This window comes from Ciconia boyciana, chromosome 6, assembly GCF_034638445.1.
Source record: "Ciconia boyciana chromosome 6, ASM3463844v1, whole genome shotgun sequence".
Classification (NCBI taxonomy): Eukaryota; Metazoa; Chordata; class Aves; order Ciconiiformes; family Ciconiidae; genus Ciconia; species Ciconia boyciana.
This window is the reverse complement of record NC_132939.1, coordinates 66,638,130-66,654,713: the sequence shown is the minus strand read 5'-3', so window position 1 is coordinate 66,654,713 and position 16,584 is coordinate 66,638,130. Positions and strand designations below refer to the sequence as shown.

The window sequence follows — 16,584 nt, the reverse complement described above, 5'->3', positions numbered from 1 at the left end:
TAAGGTTCATCGACATTTCCTCTTAGTTCTACGTTTAATTGCTAATGATTTTGCCAGACATTAACCGCTAGCGCTGACTTTCCCCAGCTCAGTTGTCTGCTTCAGGCAGAGCATTATAATTTTGTTTTAACATTTCAGCAAAACCGGTTCAGCTAATCCTGAGCTGGAGGAACTTGGGTTGCTCTGGCCATGTTCATACCACCAACAAAAACATCCTATAATCTTTTCACTGGGAAGATCAAGTGTCCTTGTGCTTTGGGGCAGAGATCTCTGACCTACATCTCCTGTTTCTTCAGGGCTGTGCCATTTGCTGATGCCCATAGCCATGTCATTAATTGCCTAAAATCCCCGTTCTTCGTCATTTTGGTGAAAACCGATAACATGAATTCTCTGAAGGTGCTGCATCTGGGCTGAGCAGCCTCTGCCTCAGCACAGCTCCGATCGGGAGACACGTTTACCCTGCAGGATGAGTCCAGCCTTGCCTCAAAGCTGGGTGGCTGGTGTGAGATAGCCACAGAAACACCTTTGTAGCCAGCAGGAGAGATAGCTTCACAGCCCTTAGATAGCCATAATTAGGTCACACAAATCCCCCTCTACTTCCCTGCTCTGAAACCTTCCCTCTTGGCTCTTCCTCCTCTGCCTATGCATCGCTCCGCACCACCAAAACCAAACCCCGCACAGGTTTCCTCTTCGTTATTCTTTAAAACTCATCCCGCACGCGTGCCTGCCAGCCGGGATGCAGCAATGCATCCGGGGGGAAACGCCGGGGTGAAGGTGAGGGCTCTGCTAAACCACAGGCACCAGTTGCTGTGGTGCCTGGTTTGGGTTGAAGCTGTGTATGCCCAGTTACGTCGAGTGGCAAGGTTCATCCTCTCCATAGGTGACTGTAATGAGTCAGCCTTCAAATGATGAGCTAATATCGAGCATTTGGAATCGGGAGCTATTCAGAGAAAAACAGCTCTGTAAAGTCTTCCTTGCTGAGTTGCAGCACATGCGTTGTGGGGGGCAGGGGGTTCCCCATCATCTGTAATTTGTAGAAAAGTCTAAGTTCCACCTTTAGTAATAGAGAAAACATTTTCATTTCCAGCCTCTGGAAAGGACGTTAGAAAACATGAGAAGAGGATGAGTTGCCGTCTGCCTCTCTACAGGTTATGATGAATTAATCCAATTGAGAGCAGCACAGTCAAACAATTTTGAGCACCAGAAGTAGAAAGCGGGTTTGCTGGTTTTATTGCCTCCATAAGAGCAAATTTTGCACACTGTAAATTGATAAATTAATGCTCAGAGTCTCTTCTCTGCACAGCCTGTGATATGGATCGACTGGTCCACACGCTATTCTCTGTGGGCAGCACTCTTCCCCAATGCTGGCAACATGATTATTGGAAAACTAATCAGCTCTATGTGAGATAAATTGCATTTCCACCAATTATAGCTTAATTGTTGACAGATGGGAACACAGAAGGGAGATGTGTCACATCATTAAGAGGACAGGTGTATAGACAAGTGCCAGATTAATTGTTCCAGCCCATTAAATCATTGACCTTTTCAGCATACCCTCAACATCGAATTCAAAGCTCTCACAATATTTCCAGCTCACACACGATGACCGTGTTTATCAGCAAACTTCTCAGGGGCATTTTGAGAACACACACAGACTCCAGACACGGACTCATTAGCCATGAGCAGTTCTCCTTTCTTGTCAAAATCAGTTCTCTTCTTCTTCCTTCTCTGTGTTGGGGTTTGTGTTCTTGGCTTTTCTGTGAAATCACGCACGGCGTGTGGGCTTTTTCTAGGGAGCAGTTTTCTCCATGAAGCATGTAGATGTGCTGTGATGGGTTATACATTTAGGGATGTCAAAAAGAGAGAGAGAGGTGAAATCGGGACAGTGAAGCTCAGCGCTGGGCAGCTGTGCCGGAGGCTCCAGCTTTGATTTGGGGCTTTGGCTGTGATTTCCAGCTCCTGCTTTGCCTGGGATTTTCAATAAAGCCTGAGAGAGACAAATAGCTAAATACTGTTGAAACTGAGTCAGCCATGGGTGTCTAATTCCCCTAAATATGTGTAAAAATGTGTCTCCTGCTTTTTTCTGGCTATGTAATCCAGGAAGCTGAGGATGCAGTGCAGACACATCCGAAACAGCTTTGTGGGAGGTAGCGCAGGTTCGAGATAGAGATGCAGGACATGCCTCACCTGCCCTGAGCTACCCAAACCCTGCGCTGTCCTGGATAATTGAGAACTGATTCCAGATCTAGTTATTCTGGACATCCTGCCTTGAAAAACGAGGATAAGATTGTTACTCCTGCAGTCCCTGTCCTGTGCCAACGAGCTGATTTGAAGATGTATTACCCTCTGGTAGGTTTTAGAGAGACCAAGTAGAAAGGGACCAAGAGAGACCAGGGAGACAAGCAGGAGGTACGAGGAAGAGTTAACGCCCTTCATCAGCTCTGCAACTTCAAACGCACGTAAGACTGACGCTGGGAGTCAGGCAGGTCTTTTTCCCAGGGCCAGGGCTGGTGGTGGGCTCCCTCCCTCCCTTGTGTAGCACCAGTCCCCCACATATCCAGTTTGTCACGATAAAATAACTATAAGATGCATAACTGAAATCCCAGGGAATCATTTTATATATGTGCTTGAATGACTTACTGTGTTCCACAAAGACGAGGCACCTTTACTGCAGCGGCCTTTATGGACCTACAAAGACAACCAGATAGGAGACAGGAGAACTGGGTGAAGTTCTCTCTCAGATAACAAATGATTTTATAAGGAAAAGCAGATAATTTTATGAAAAAATACAGTTTAGGAGAGATGGAAACTGCATGGATCTCTTTGATAGATCTGGTACCCTTCATATAACAATCCTTTTCAATATACTTGGGAATGTCAGGTTGCAACAGGGCAGCTTGTTCAAATTCTCGGTGGATGCAGCAGCCTTGACCAGCCCCACCGCCGTATGTGTCTGCAGGAGGTGCTGGAGATCCCTCAGTTTCCATCACTCACTGCGCAGCGCTGAACCCTGGACAGAGGAGGCAAGTGAACGAAAGCCAGCTTTTTCAGAAGATTTTCCATAAAACTGGAGGTTAGTACTGAAGAAAGTATATGTATTTCTGTGTCTGGGGCAGGGAAGGAGAGGAAATTCCAAAAAAAAAAGTCAAAAAGGAATTTTAGAAATGCCAGAATATTTATTTTAAAGATTTCCTAAATGAATCATTTTACCTTGCGTTTTGAACTGGGTTTCTGTGGTTTAGAAAAGTATGCAAGACTAAAAACAAGTTAAACAGAAAGGTTGAGTAACCCAAAGGCAAGCAAAACATTTCATTTCAGTTGGAACTTAATATTTGGGGTTAACCCAGAATATTTTCCAGCTTCTGCTTGTTTTTTTTGCCAGCCTCCTCCTCTTCCCTCTACCCCCACTTCATTGTTGCTCGGTCCAAGCCATTTTTTCCCCCAGATATTTTGATTCAGCCACATAACCCAAGCAGTCATTATTCACTCCACATCGGTGATCTCCTCATTTCCAGCTGGCCTTTCCACTGGCCCATACGCCCAGAAATGCTGCTTACTGCCAACATCATGTCTCCACCCTCAGTCCCTCCATCCAGGGGGCTTTCAGCCCCACCAGAGCTGGGCCCTGTTTCTTCAGCACGTCCCTCTCACCCCAAGCCATGCCACTAGAAATCCTTATCAAAGAAGTCATCGAAAAGAGAAACTCTCTCTGTCTTGGTTCTCACAAGCTTGCGGTAAATCTTCTTCTCTTCCCTTTCCCACTCCTCAGAGCCCGTGCTGGAGGTGTCCCAGAACAGATCCCTCGTCGGCAACTCCCTGCAGAACCACAGGTCAACCTTCCTGCTCTTGCCTGGAGAAAGTTCAGACCCGTCATGCTGCCTGGAGAGTCCTCTACCCCATGTGTTTCCTTGGGGAGAAAAAAAAAAAAAAAAAAGATAATTTTGCAGAGCTGCATGCATGGTCCCTTACAGTTTAGCTGGAAATGGTTATGGGCAGCTGGAGGCATGTAAAGAAGATCCTGAGATCCCCGTAAGACCAGACCCCATGCTCGGGGCTGGGCAGGGTAAGGTATAATATACTCAGGATTATATCTGGTTAAATTATAGAGCCTGGCAAGAGGCAGTATGGTTTTAACCCCAAGAAGAAGAGAGCTGAGGCGAAGAAACATGAGGAAATAGGAGCAGCCAAGTCTGTTCCCCTTTCTCCTGGTGAAAGTTCACCGGCAGACAAGTTTTTCACTGATTTAAGCATTTTTACCCTCAGTGATACGTTTCCAGCCTGTACCAGAAGTTGTCACGTGCAAGGAAAGCAGAACAGGGCTCGTGCCTTGGGGATGTCAGTACGAAGTGGCGGCTAAGATTCGCTTCGATTTCCCCTTCGTTGGGGACAGTAAGGTCACCTTGTGCGCCCTGGCATCTCCAACCCCCCCAGCTGCTCCTCCAACCTGTGTCAACCACTGCCCCAAAGCTTAGAGCAGAGTCACGGCCAAATCCAAAGCACCACAGGTCATCTCTCCAGATTTTTGCTACGTCCATTCCTGCTGCTCGCCCATCCCCGAGGCGTGTGGGGGAATGAAAAGCCCCTGCTCAGCGTTTGCTGGCATCGCTGTCATGCCGACCGTGCCGAGCTCCCTCCTGCGCTACGGCGTGGGCTGCAGCAGGGAGACGTGCCCAAGAGAGGCTGAGATCTGTCACCGTTAAATTAATTTCACCTGATGCGTTTTCACGTCAGATGTTGAAAGTAATACGGAACCATGGCTGGAAATCGTCTAACCGGGAACATCTCACTTTAATTACACATCACCCAGAGGGATGCAAATCTGCGATGGAAATTGCCTGGCTCTGGGCAGCGGGAAGCGGTTTCCATATAAAACTAAACCTAAAAAGTGAGTAACCTCAGTGACTGTAACATTTACCCCATGGTCATTTAAGGATGGCAGGAGTCCAGAGACTACACCATGCATAGAAATGCAACATATTGGTGGACCATGCAATGATGAAGCCAGGAACAAATCTCTAGCAGCTGTTGCTCAAGCAGCTCATTCTCCATTTCTTTCTCCTGCTGAGCCCCATTCCAGCTTCCCAAAGTGCCCAAGGGTGTTCTGCCAGAGAAGACTTACTGCAAGGTTCAACACCCCAAAATGTAGGTAGGTGCCCTCCTTCAGTCCTTCATGCACGTGAAGGGGGGGAGACAAGGCTGACTGTTCTCCCAAAAAACAGTCTCACAAGGTCCCTGAAAATAACCAGAGATCTCAAATCATCCAGGTTTCCCTTTTGCTGTGAGGGAACGTCACACTTGCTTTCTCCAGAGCAGAAAAATTTGAGATGTAACCAACCTGGTGCAGTAGAAGAGCTCTTCTGAAGCCCACCCTGCTTGACCCCAGCTGAAGATTTGAGCTGGTTGTTTGCACCATGTGCCCTGGTGTATTTTGCCAGGGAACCAGGCAGTTGTGTACCCACCAATGACTGCAGCTACCAGCGGTTCAGCCCTCTGCTCCCTCCAGGAAGGGACCAGCTCCGTGCCTGCATGGGGCAATCGCTGGGTTAGCGTGGGGCTGGGGCTTGGCTTCGGCTCCCCACCTGAGGATGGATGCCTGTTGTGGTGGAGACTCTGACAGAGTAATTGGCGTCTCGTGCTTGAAGGAAAGCTGGCAGGGCCCGTTTTAATTGGCAACTGCCAACTCTGTTAGAGTGACCACTGTGATATTGTCACAGCCTACGTCCACCTGAGCACACCCCAGGCTCGGGCAGGAGGTGTCCAGTGCTGGGGCAGAGGGCGGGGTACAAAACCTGGTGTAAGGGTTGATCTTCAGGCAGTCATTTTCCATTTTTTTTCTCCTTCACCCCTGTGGCCGTCATGTTGGTGGAGCTTCAGAGGTTCCCCCCAGCCCATGTATGTTCACCTACGCAGCAGTCTATATGCTCACCGCCTGGGACGCTTTTGCCCAATGGACGCCCTGCCTCTCCAAGGACGTGGGACCACAGGGACACCCTCTCCTCGTATTCAGTTTGCCATGCAGGGCACATGTGGGCCAAGCTGTGACTCTTCTGCCAGTGGAAACCGGCTCCTGCAGGGGCCTGGCCCTGGGGACTTTGCTTTTATGCCCCTGTGGCTATTCCATGGCTCTTATTTCACATCTACTCAGGTCTATTTGGATGCTATCAGAGAAGCAGCCCAGAAACCTGCGTCCTGCTCTGAGGCACCCCAATGCTTTGCCTTACGACCGCACCTCACTGCTTTCCCCATTCGCCTCCAGTCTTTTGAACTTGCACTGTGTCACAGCAGGAGATGGAGCAGTGGAAGCAGCTTCCATAGGGAAACTTCTTTGATGACATTTAAGAGGCTGTCAAGTTTTACATCTCCTTGGAAAATTATTCTACTTACCATGGTCGTCTCCATGAAAACGCTGATTGTGCTCAGCAGGGACGAGGTCTCGGCTTTCGGCACTGTTGCCTCTCTGTAGAGTGTCAAGGACTTTCTTCGGGCTGAGTTCCTTGATTTTTTGTTTATTGATTTTTGCCTCCCTGTGGAGATTTCGCTTCAGCTCTGCCTGGGTTTGCAAACGAGGCATCAACACAAGCAGCAGAGCAGTGAACACGTTTTAACAGCTCAACACGGCATATCATTAGGGGGTTGGCGCTGAAAATAATCACACAGTCAAGTAGTTTAACCAGGGAAAATGGTATTTGCCAAACTGGGTATGTGACAGAACATGAACCAGACAGAGATTTTTTTGGTTTCTCCGTGGGCCACGGCCAAATGAGGGCAAAGCATTGCAAAAATCAGAAGTAATTACTGATCATGGGGACCCCGGGGATGCTCCCCACCTCACCTCTGCCTAAACCACCAGGAAAGCTTCATCTGCTCTTCCCAGAAATAGGCTTTAAGCCTCTTCGTCCATGGGAGAGACACAGGGGATGAGCAGACCGCTGTCTGAGAGGGGAAGCCCTGGCCTCTCCGCAAATCTATCTCAGCGTTACCTCTCGGCGCCTGCGGGTCAAGTCCAACATCTGCAGCTTGTGCAAGTGCTGCCGCCTGCCAGGGAGGTGTCTCAGGCTTTGCCCCCTCTTCTCTGGAGCCTACGAGGTGTTTAAAAACATAAGTAAACACACCTGCACTTTCTGAAAGAGAAAGGAACAGCCACCAGCTCACAAATCCACACCCGGCCCCTCAGGCACCCCCCGGATGAAGGGTGTCTCCCTGCATAGCCAACTTGCAGAAATTTATCACAGATTCCCACTGCGCTTGCAGTTTATCTCACAGCTCTGGGGCATGATGGAAAAAAAATCTTCATTAAGACAATGTATACGTGCTTCTGCCCCCCGAGGTGTTACCGCTTTGAGTCGGCTGTCCAAGATAATCTCATGATTCAAAAGGAAGAACCACTTTTGCATGTTTGGGGTTGCAGGGGGTGTTTACGGCACACAGCACTTGCAGCCCTCTCCCTGCCGACTGCAAGCGATGGGTGTTCAAGTTGCTCAGCCGTTTAAAAACGTGGTACTCAAACCTTTAGCCAGGGATGGGAGCGCAGCCGGTGTAAAACACCAACTTCTGCTCTCCAGCTCTTCGAGGTGCCCGAACCAGAAGGGAAAGGAGCCTGCAGCCATCAACGACCCGTGCACAGGGCTTGACCCATGCACTTACCTTCGTTTTTGGGCTTGCAGCCACTTCTTGCTGACTCCAGGGCTTTGCAGGAGCAATTGCTTGCAGAGGACCAGCGGGTTCAAGCCTCTACGAGTCCAATGTTTATAATATTCAGCATTGCTTGTTCCACACAATCATAAAACCCTATATGAAACTACCTTGATATTTTTCCAGCTCCAATTCTGGCCTGGCTGCTTGGGATACAGGAAGGAGATTAGCATCTCTAGCAGATGCTCAGGGAGATGAACATCTCCTTAGGTGCTTCGGGAGTGAACAAAACTGGGGGAATCTCCTGCATTAGCGTCAAAGCAGCAAAAACCCAGTTTGACATTAATTTCATCCCTGTAGTTATTTCTCTTTAGGCCTTAACAGTGCCCAAGGCTCCAGCCAAGACCAGAGTGAAGATAAATCCCAGCCCAGATTGCTTCATGTTGAGGCTGAAGCATGGAGAGGTATCATAATTTAATATAAAGTCTCCTAGCAGGTCATCCTAGGGCAGAGCCCACATACTTGAGACCCAGAGGACCATCCCCTCCGTCCAACCAGTCTCTCCTGTGTTGGCCTGAGTACAACCTCTCTCTGCAGGACTGTGCACGGTACAAAGTGTCTTTCCTGGTGGCTAACGGAAGTGGCCAGAGACTTGCTTTACAGATTGCTCTGAGCATGGATTTTTATCTTAAGGACCTAAGTAAGTTGTCTCCTTAAATTGTGTCAAGCTACTAGATGATACTGGGTCAGTTCATGGCTTGATATTGCCAGCGTCTCCTTCTAGGATGGGAGCTCAGTCCAGCTTCCATAAAAATTAAGGGGAGCATCATCAAGGACTTCATCAGTAAGACCTGACTGGCACTTTATATGGGACATCATTAACCTCTTGAATAGGAACTAGAGTGTCCTCTAAATGGTGACATGCCTCCGGCTGTCTGCACTGAACTGCTGCCAGAGCCTGAGCTGTAGTTTTGAAGCATCCTGTAAAATCAATGCAATAACGCAGGAGAAAAAAGAAAGTCAGCAGCATCATGTAAAGGAGGCATCCCCAGTCAGCCCCGAACGGCAAGTTCACATGTCTTTCGGCATCAAAAAACTCCACAAAACTGAATATGAAGCTTAAAAAATGGCACTAGATGGCAGCATGTGACACCACAAGCTGTGGCCTGGGCTGTGCATCGCTCCTAGATGCCACCAAGGCAGCCAGCGCGGGGTGGCCGAAGGAAGGCAGATGAACTCCAGCATCTATCGACTTGCCCGGTGGGGAAGCCAAGTTTCAGGCTTTCGCCTAAAGTTGTGTCGCTGGCTGGAAAATCGACTCTTTTCTTTCGTCTCTGTGAACCTCATGGGATTTTTCTCTGGGAATACTCCCTGACCAAAATCCTCTAAAAGTCCTTGAGAAGGCCATGTCATCCTGCTCCGCTGTCTTTGAAAATATTCCCACAGGGAAAAGGGCTTTTGCTGGTGCTGTTTACGCTCCCTCACAGCAATGGCAGAAGCATGGGGTAGGATTAACAGTGGTGGTGTCCTGCAATGAGTATTATCACTGTTTTAATAATACATAAATACAGCCGTAACGGAAATAAGATCAATGACTAAAGATTACATGCTGGTAGGAGATTTTTAAATGAGGCTGCGATTCCACATGACGGTTCACCAGGCGTAGCTGGACTCATTCCAGGTGCTGCTGCCTCATCCTCCCACCAAATCCAGGGACACATTATTCAGTAGTTGGTGGCCATCTGTGCTCTCTGAAGCCACCAGTCTTGGCCAGAGCTGCAGCCTGGGTTTCAGCTCACCCCGTCTGGTGGCTCCTCTGTTCTTTATTATATTAAAAAGACCTTAATCACAGCAAGGAAGGCTTGAGCAAAGCACCCCTGCTTCAGCAGGTTTGCTGTGGTGGGACATGTGCAGAGGGTTTGTCACCAAATTTTGGGAGAGTGGAGATGCTCTCAGGGAGGAACAGGGGGGTCTCAGAGCAGCGGAGGTGAGATGCTCACCCAAGGATTTTAATTGCAAGGGGTTATATAGGTGGCTGGGAAGAAGGGTGACCAGTGGTAGCTGGTCCAAGCTGCACCCAGTGCTGGGACAACCCAGCACCTACAGGAATGTTACAGAGAAGCACATGGCCAGTTTGGGCAAATACCTCTCTTTCATGGGTTAAACAGCCAAGAAGTGCATTTGCCTCTGTTTGTCCCCAACCACCAACCGCTGAGGACTCCCTCCAGCTGCCTAATTAGGCTGCTGATGTGCCCTGTGCAGCTGGGCTCTCAGGAAGGTCTCAGCAGCAGGTACAACATTGGCCCTTAATTGCTGATTAAAAGTCCTGTCTAAATGAGAGCACAGGGAGGAGGAGAGGGGGTATTTCCAGCAGCTGAGTGCTTCCTTGAGCAGGACACCCTGCTGCACCCAAGCTTGGGGGGGGTCTGCTCAAGTTGTCCCCTTTCCCTGTCTGATTTTACTCCTCTGAGCCCTGTTTGCTCTCAGTTTTGGAGCCCCAGACCTGGCCCAAGCAGCAGGGAAGAAACACAGCTGAAAGCCTCAGGCCAGGGCTCTGAAGGAGAAAGATCTGAGGAGCGAAGTGGGGGAGCTGCACCTCTGGGGTATCCAGAGCGGGGCTGAGCCTGGTGTTCCCCAGCGTCCCTCCCTCACCCTCTGTAGGTGCGTAGGGAAGGAGGGAGACCTCAATCTCGGCCAAACGCTGACAGCTTTGCATCTTAAATAGTGAGCAGGTAAGAGATGGGAAGTTGGAAGGTATTGCTGGCTGGTTTGGGAGGGTGTGGAGAAGCAACAAAAATGCAGGTGGAGCACAGAAAGCAGTGTGCTTCTCTGGGCTTGGGTTTTAAATAACCTGATTCATGGCAAGAATTGTACAGCCCTGGTAATGCAGCTCCAGCTTAGCCCTGTGAGCACGTGATGGCCTCAGCCTCACCCGGGTTTTGTATTGTATAAAAGCATCAGTGCATAAAAATATCAGCACAGAAAATGCATGTAGAAGGCTTCTTGTCACTTTTTTTTTTTATGAAATAGCAACTCTAACCCTTGTGTGGCATGGTGTGCTAGCAGTGTTTCCTTTCCTTCTTTGCAGTAAATTATATGGATATAAATATATTTTTGGAGCTTTAGTTATGTCGTGATAAGTCTTGTGTGGGGAAAAACCTGATTGCCAGGTCAGGCAGAGTCACAGGTTTCAGGGCTTGGAGGGGAAGAGATCTGGGAAGTGCAGGAAGGGGAAAGGAAGGTCATGGAGGAGTGAACAAGGATGTTTTATGTTTGTTTGGGGAGGAATTTTTTTATGTCTAGGTATACAGATGTGTGTGTGTGCAACATATATACAGTGCTATTGAGGGGAGAAGGTGAAGGTACGTGTAGGTGCACAGCATGCATAGCAATTCTTGAAACCTAAAATAATTGCTCTGTACTTTCACTGGCCCCTGTTGCAAAGCACATCTGTCTGCTTTACCTGCCTCTCTGCCCCTAAGCTGATGCCAGACCTTGATGGGATATTTGGCCTGAAGAGCCAAAACCAGCCCCACGTGATGCAAGTTGGATCCCTTCTGCACAGGGCTCTGTCGGCCACATTAGCCCCATGGGAGCACTAAGGTTTGGCTGCAGGTACCCAGACACCACAAAGGAAAGCAGGTCGCTGCAGGAGAGGTGGCCTCATGGCCAGCACTGGGACATGTGTCCTTGTTGGGTGTCTCCATAGCACAAAAGGGCTGGCCAGCATGGCGTGGACCCATGGAGGCGGGTGGGCAAAGGCAGGGCCTTGCTGCGTTGCCCCCTCTTTGGCTGTTCTTAGAAGATGAAGTCCTCTCCCTTGTGCTAATGAACCAAAAATAACCTCTCTGCAGTCAACGTACCTGCTCTGCCCCAGGTACCAAACTTGGGCTGGTGATAAAGCTCATCTAGGGATGATCATCTAGAGGTAGGACCTCCTATTTGCATTGCTATAGGACGTTTGTTTCCCCCACCGTGGTGCTGTGGCACGTGCCCACATCTCCAAGAAAGCCCGCGTCAATGGGTCAATCAGAGCAACTCCATAGGGAGCTTTTTGAACTCATCTTACTTGAGGTCTTCGAGGAGGGTGCTGTTTAATGATGCTGGTTTCTCCCTTTTCTGGCACAGTGTTGAAAGAAAGGGGGCCTGAAAGATTAGAGAAGAAATGGATGAAGTTACTGTTGGGTGATCACCAACTGCTAGGCTGTACTCAGCAACAGTTTTCTGTCCTATTTTTTGGTTGGCATGTCCTACTAATGTCTCTCTTGGTGTACCCCAGTAACACATGGTATAAATTATTCTATTAGCTGCAGAAATAAAGTGAGGATGTATCTGTGCCTGCGATTTCTAACGAATGTCTGCCGCATACCTCTCCTACTTCACTCTACAACTTCTCATGGATCCTATATGTGACAATAACCACCCTCTGTGTCTCCTGTGGCCTACCCGAGCTTTTAAAATGGGGAACGGGCAGCAGTTTGGATCTCTTCTTGCTGCTCAGCCCCTGAGGCTTTATTATTGTTATTTTTTGGTGGAACTGAGAAACATCTCTGATGCTTTTACTGACCACAGCAGAGCTGGGCTCTAGCCAGCCAGTGCGTTCAGAAGTTAGTGAGTGTTATGGACAGACAAGCAGCAGGATCACAGACCCTCATCATCTTTGGAAATCAGCCTGAAATAACACGCTACACACCAGCGATCGCCTGTTAGTTATTAAAGCAGTGCCTTCACTGAGGCCTGAATGTGACCTGGGCTCGGGTCCGTTCTGCGCTGGTGCTCTTGGGTGGACACGACTGCCTTCTTTTTTTTTTCTTGCACAAATAAATACTTGCATGTGCAGTAAGTATTTATTTTACAAAAGAGTTCCTCTGCCCTATCTATTCTCCCCAAAAACTGTCTTGGTGCATTCAAATGCCATTTTATACATGGAGTTGAGTGAGGTGTTGCTGAACAGCTCTTGCTTCTATGTGGTGGGAGCCCTGAGGTGGCCACAGGGAGGAGAGCTGGGGATAAAGTGCAGGAATTACATTATAGTTGATGCCAGATTTAATAGTTATATTAAAAATAATAATTTGGAGGTGACCTTATGGGGGACTTCAGTGGTCCCTTTAAATGAGCCCCATGGAAGATTGCCAAGGCAGGGCTCTTGGAGAAGAGAGAGAGAAGGTGATGGAGGGAGGGTGTTGGGGTATGGGAGGAGACGGTGACTCCATCGGATAAATGATTGCTGGGCTCTGCTGAGCACCGGCAATGATTAACCGCTGAGCAAAGCTGCAGCTGCTCCGCACGTGCAGGAATGGGTGCCTGAAGCGAAAATTTCCAGTGCAGGTGGCTCCTCCGGAGATAGACTTCAGCTGCCGGGGAGCACAGCTTGTAATAACAGCTTGTAATAGCAAAAGGGGGTGGTTTATTAAGTTATTGCCTCTCAATCTGCAGGACAAATTAGTGCATAAAGAATTTCTAAGGGGGAAGTAAAATGTAAGGAGGTGGCCCATGGTGCTGGGAACGTGGGACCCGGCACACTTGGGCTTGGGAGAAGCTTGTTCTGGCAAGGTGTATGGCTTTGGGGAAGTTATTTCTCCCTTATGAGATTTTTTTTTTTAAATGTATTTAAATTATTCCCTCTCATCCTATCCATGCATGTGTCTAGTAGGAGGTTTGCTCTTATCATCTACAGATAAGGAACTGGGAGCCAAGTGCTCGCTGTCCCCAAACCTGCTCGGTCCTGGGGCAGGGACGGTCCCTGGCACACCTGCGTGACGCTGGCGGGGAGGGACTCCTGTCCCACCACACAGCCACCACCGAGGGAGCACGGGGTCCCAGCTGAAGTCATTCTCATGACTTCTATTTTTTACCCTTGCACTTCAGTAGCAGCAGATTCTCCCCACTGGAAGCAGGATTTAACACAAGCCGAGATGAACCCTCATAAACCAAATAAAACCTATTCTCCTGGAGGCTTTGCTTATTTAGACAGCAGCTCAAGCTAATACATTGCTCAAGTACTCTTGAGCATACTCTTTTTATTTCTGAAAATGAAAAGTAATAGAAAATGACATTTATTGAGGGGGTTTTGAAATTTTTTATAAAAGTACACATGTTTTATAGGCATCTGTTAAATACCCAGTGATGATAATTTTCCAGAACAGGAATATTTGGTTGCTCTTGCTGTCATGAAGTAGTTGAAACCCCCTGTTGTACAGCCAGACCTGATCTGTATTTACCCCAGGTCCTCTGGCTCTGGGAGCGTCACTGCTATCGTGCCAGAGGTTTATTTGCTTTCACCGTCTCCTGGTGCCTCTCGGTGGATGATCCTGAAGGAAATATCCCACCCCTGGTGAAGCAGCGGTGCTTAATGCTGCTTGGCGTGTGTCAGAAATTCATTTTTGGAAATGGAAAAGAGGGGAGGAGGGGGCTAGGGCTGCAGATCCTCCTTCCTCGGCGTTGCCCTTTCTCAAACCATGTTGGCATTCATGGGGGTTTCTCCCCACGCTTGCCTAATGTGGCTGTGGGAAGCCGTTCGTCACCATCCAGCTCGTTGTACAGAGCTATGCATCCACTTTCAGATGGGTGCAAACCTCATTCCTCGCCTCTGGGAAGGGTTTGGGTATGGATGGAGTTTAAACCCTGCTGTGAGGGGCTGCACGATGCCACTTGTAAAAAACCACGCACACAGCTATTCTATTTGCCTTCCTCTCTGCCTCTTGGCTTATGAAATTAGCCCTGTGCGAGACATGGCTATAATTTATTTTAATGCTGAATTTTACCTGCTGAGCACATTACCCAGAATCTACTTCTAATTAAGCTAATGATATCGATATACCCAGTGGCAGCAGGTAAGCAGAACGGTTGTATAACCAGGAGTTAAGGGGCTGCTGTATGAGGCCTTGCTCGGATGCAGGCAGGTGTCATTGCATGCCAGGCTGGTGCTGGGCAGCAGGGCTGTTCCCAGGGGTGATGGGAGTGAGGAGCCTGGGGTCTGGGGTCTGGTGACTGAGATGCTTTCCAAAACAGGCTGGGCGGGGGGGGGAAATGAGTTTTCTCAAAGCGAAAATATCCTGGAAATGGCAAAAAGCTACTGATGCAAATGGCACGTGCACAGACCTACACCCACCCTGCACCGCAGCAAGCAAACCCGCAGCCCCGGCTGATGCCCCGTGGGTCTCTGCCCTGCGCTTCGCAATAATTCATTGATGACCCCCTTACCTGCAGAGGCTCTCCCGTACCAGGTCTCCCGGAGAGGTGGAAGTTGCAGGTGAAATGTGGGTTTTCCCCACTCTGCCACGGCCAGCGGGTGCAGGCTGGGCTCTCCCGGCACGCCGGGGAGCCGGTACGGGGTGGCGAGAGCGGGCAGGTCCTCCCCAGCGCGCATCGGTGCCACCTTGGTCACCTTGGGGTGTGCTTTGGAAGAGCTCAGGCCCATCTTGCAGAGCGGTGGCTTTGAAAGAAGGAAAACCGTCATCCCTGAATGTGGAGGGACCCTTGCGAGCGACCACGGTTCCTTGGGAGCTCCCTGCCGAGGCCAGGGCTGGCTCCCACGGATGTGCCCACACGTCCTTCCCTGCTAGGTTAAACATTGACCCGGCCCTGGCCATTCCCCCGCGGGGACGAGAGGTGACTGCTGTTGACGGAGAAGTGGAAAGCAGCACAGGGAGCCAGCACCAAGCCCTGGGGAAGCTTTGTTTTTTACCTACAAGTGATTTTCAACCAGGGGCACCACCTCAGCTGGCCATTGGCTGACCTGGAGGTATTTCTACAAGCAGCTCTTTTGATAAATCTTCAGTTTTTGAAAGGAAATTCAATCCTCAGAGCACCAGAAGAGTTAAAACATCTCCCACCCTGCATGGGAGAAGCAGCCTGGGGACAGGGGCTGGCTGACGAGCGTCCTCCACCCTTGCTCCTGCGGGCCAGTGGCACTGCTGGAAAAAACGCAGCTTTAGCACAAACCCACCTGAAAACATCAGCCAAAGTGAGCCGTATTCTGGAGCTGCTGCAGGATTTGGGCCAAACGCAGCAGGATCGGTGCATAAGGGAAAGATCCACACGTCTCCATTTGTTTCTTCCTTTCCGTTCCCAAGGCGTTTGAGGGGGTTCAGAGGGCACAGCTTCCTCGGTGCTGTAGGGCGTCAGTCATTCATTTCCAAGGTGGAGTGGTTGGAGAATACGTAGGGAGGATTATTTATGCAATGTTTACTATTGCAGGGTGGGTTTTTTGGGAGGAATAGGGTTGCGGGAGGAGGTCAGAGCACCTGTGGGCTCCACTGCGAAACACGTGGAAACCAGCAAATGCCAAGTGTGTGAGGGAGAGCCCAAAACGGCGTCAGAGCCAGGGTTCATTTAGCAGAAGCTCATCCCACTGGGATTCCTGGAACAATCCTGCATAGGTTTGGAGCGACTGGGGCCTCTTTTGGCTTTTCTCTTGGGAGAGGAGTGCTGGGAGGAGGGTTGTGCAGGGAAATGAAGGTCATGGTAGAGCTGAGCATCCAGCGCTCATGGCCAGTAGATCCATGGATAAACCACTCGGCTCCCCCTTGATGGAAATGGGGAGATTTTGAGCTGCAAAATGCCACCAGCCAGGGGTGGCACCTCCCAGAAGAAATTATTCATCCCTGGAGCAACCCAGCTGGTTCATGTTTTCAGCTGCAAAGCACCAACATCACTCGTGACTTTGCTTTACAACAGGTCACACAGGGTGCGAGGGAGCAGAGTAGCTTAGTCTGTTTGTGTGGTTTTTTTCTGCTTCTTCTTTTCAAATGAAAATATAAAATCAACACCCTGCTTACCTCCTGAGTTTCTCAATGCTTAATGTCTATTTTTCCACCCCCCCCCCCCTTCCTCCTCCCCTGCTGAGAACAGGTAATTCCTGTTAAGCAGCTTGGGAAAATTGTGAATTAAATGGAATGACGGATGTGTCGGAGCTGTGGAAAATCCACGCTGATCTTAAAGCTAGCGCCT

The 16,584-nt window shown here is 49.4% G+C and overlaps 1 protein-coding gene across 1 annotated transcript; it reads right to left on the bottom strand.

Annotated features, from left to right (window-relative positions):
- Window positions 1–3,665: 3,665 nt before the first annotated feature.
- On the bottom strand, window positions 3,666–15,052 carry CCDC198 (coiled-coil domain containing 198). Its single transcript, XM_072865455.1, has 6 exons — window positions 14,836–15,052; window positions 11,702–11,778; window positions 7,645–7,731; window positions 6,981–7,079; window positions 6,385–6,550; window positions 3,666–3,907 (listed from the first exon to the last, which is right to left on the bottom strand). Exons 1-6 carry the CDS (start codon window positions 15,050–15,052, stop codon window positions 3,666–3,668), a joined length of 888 nt encoding a protein of 295 aa, XP_072721556.1.
- Window positions 15,053–16,584: the final 1,532 nt, after the last annotated feature.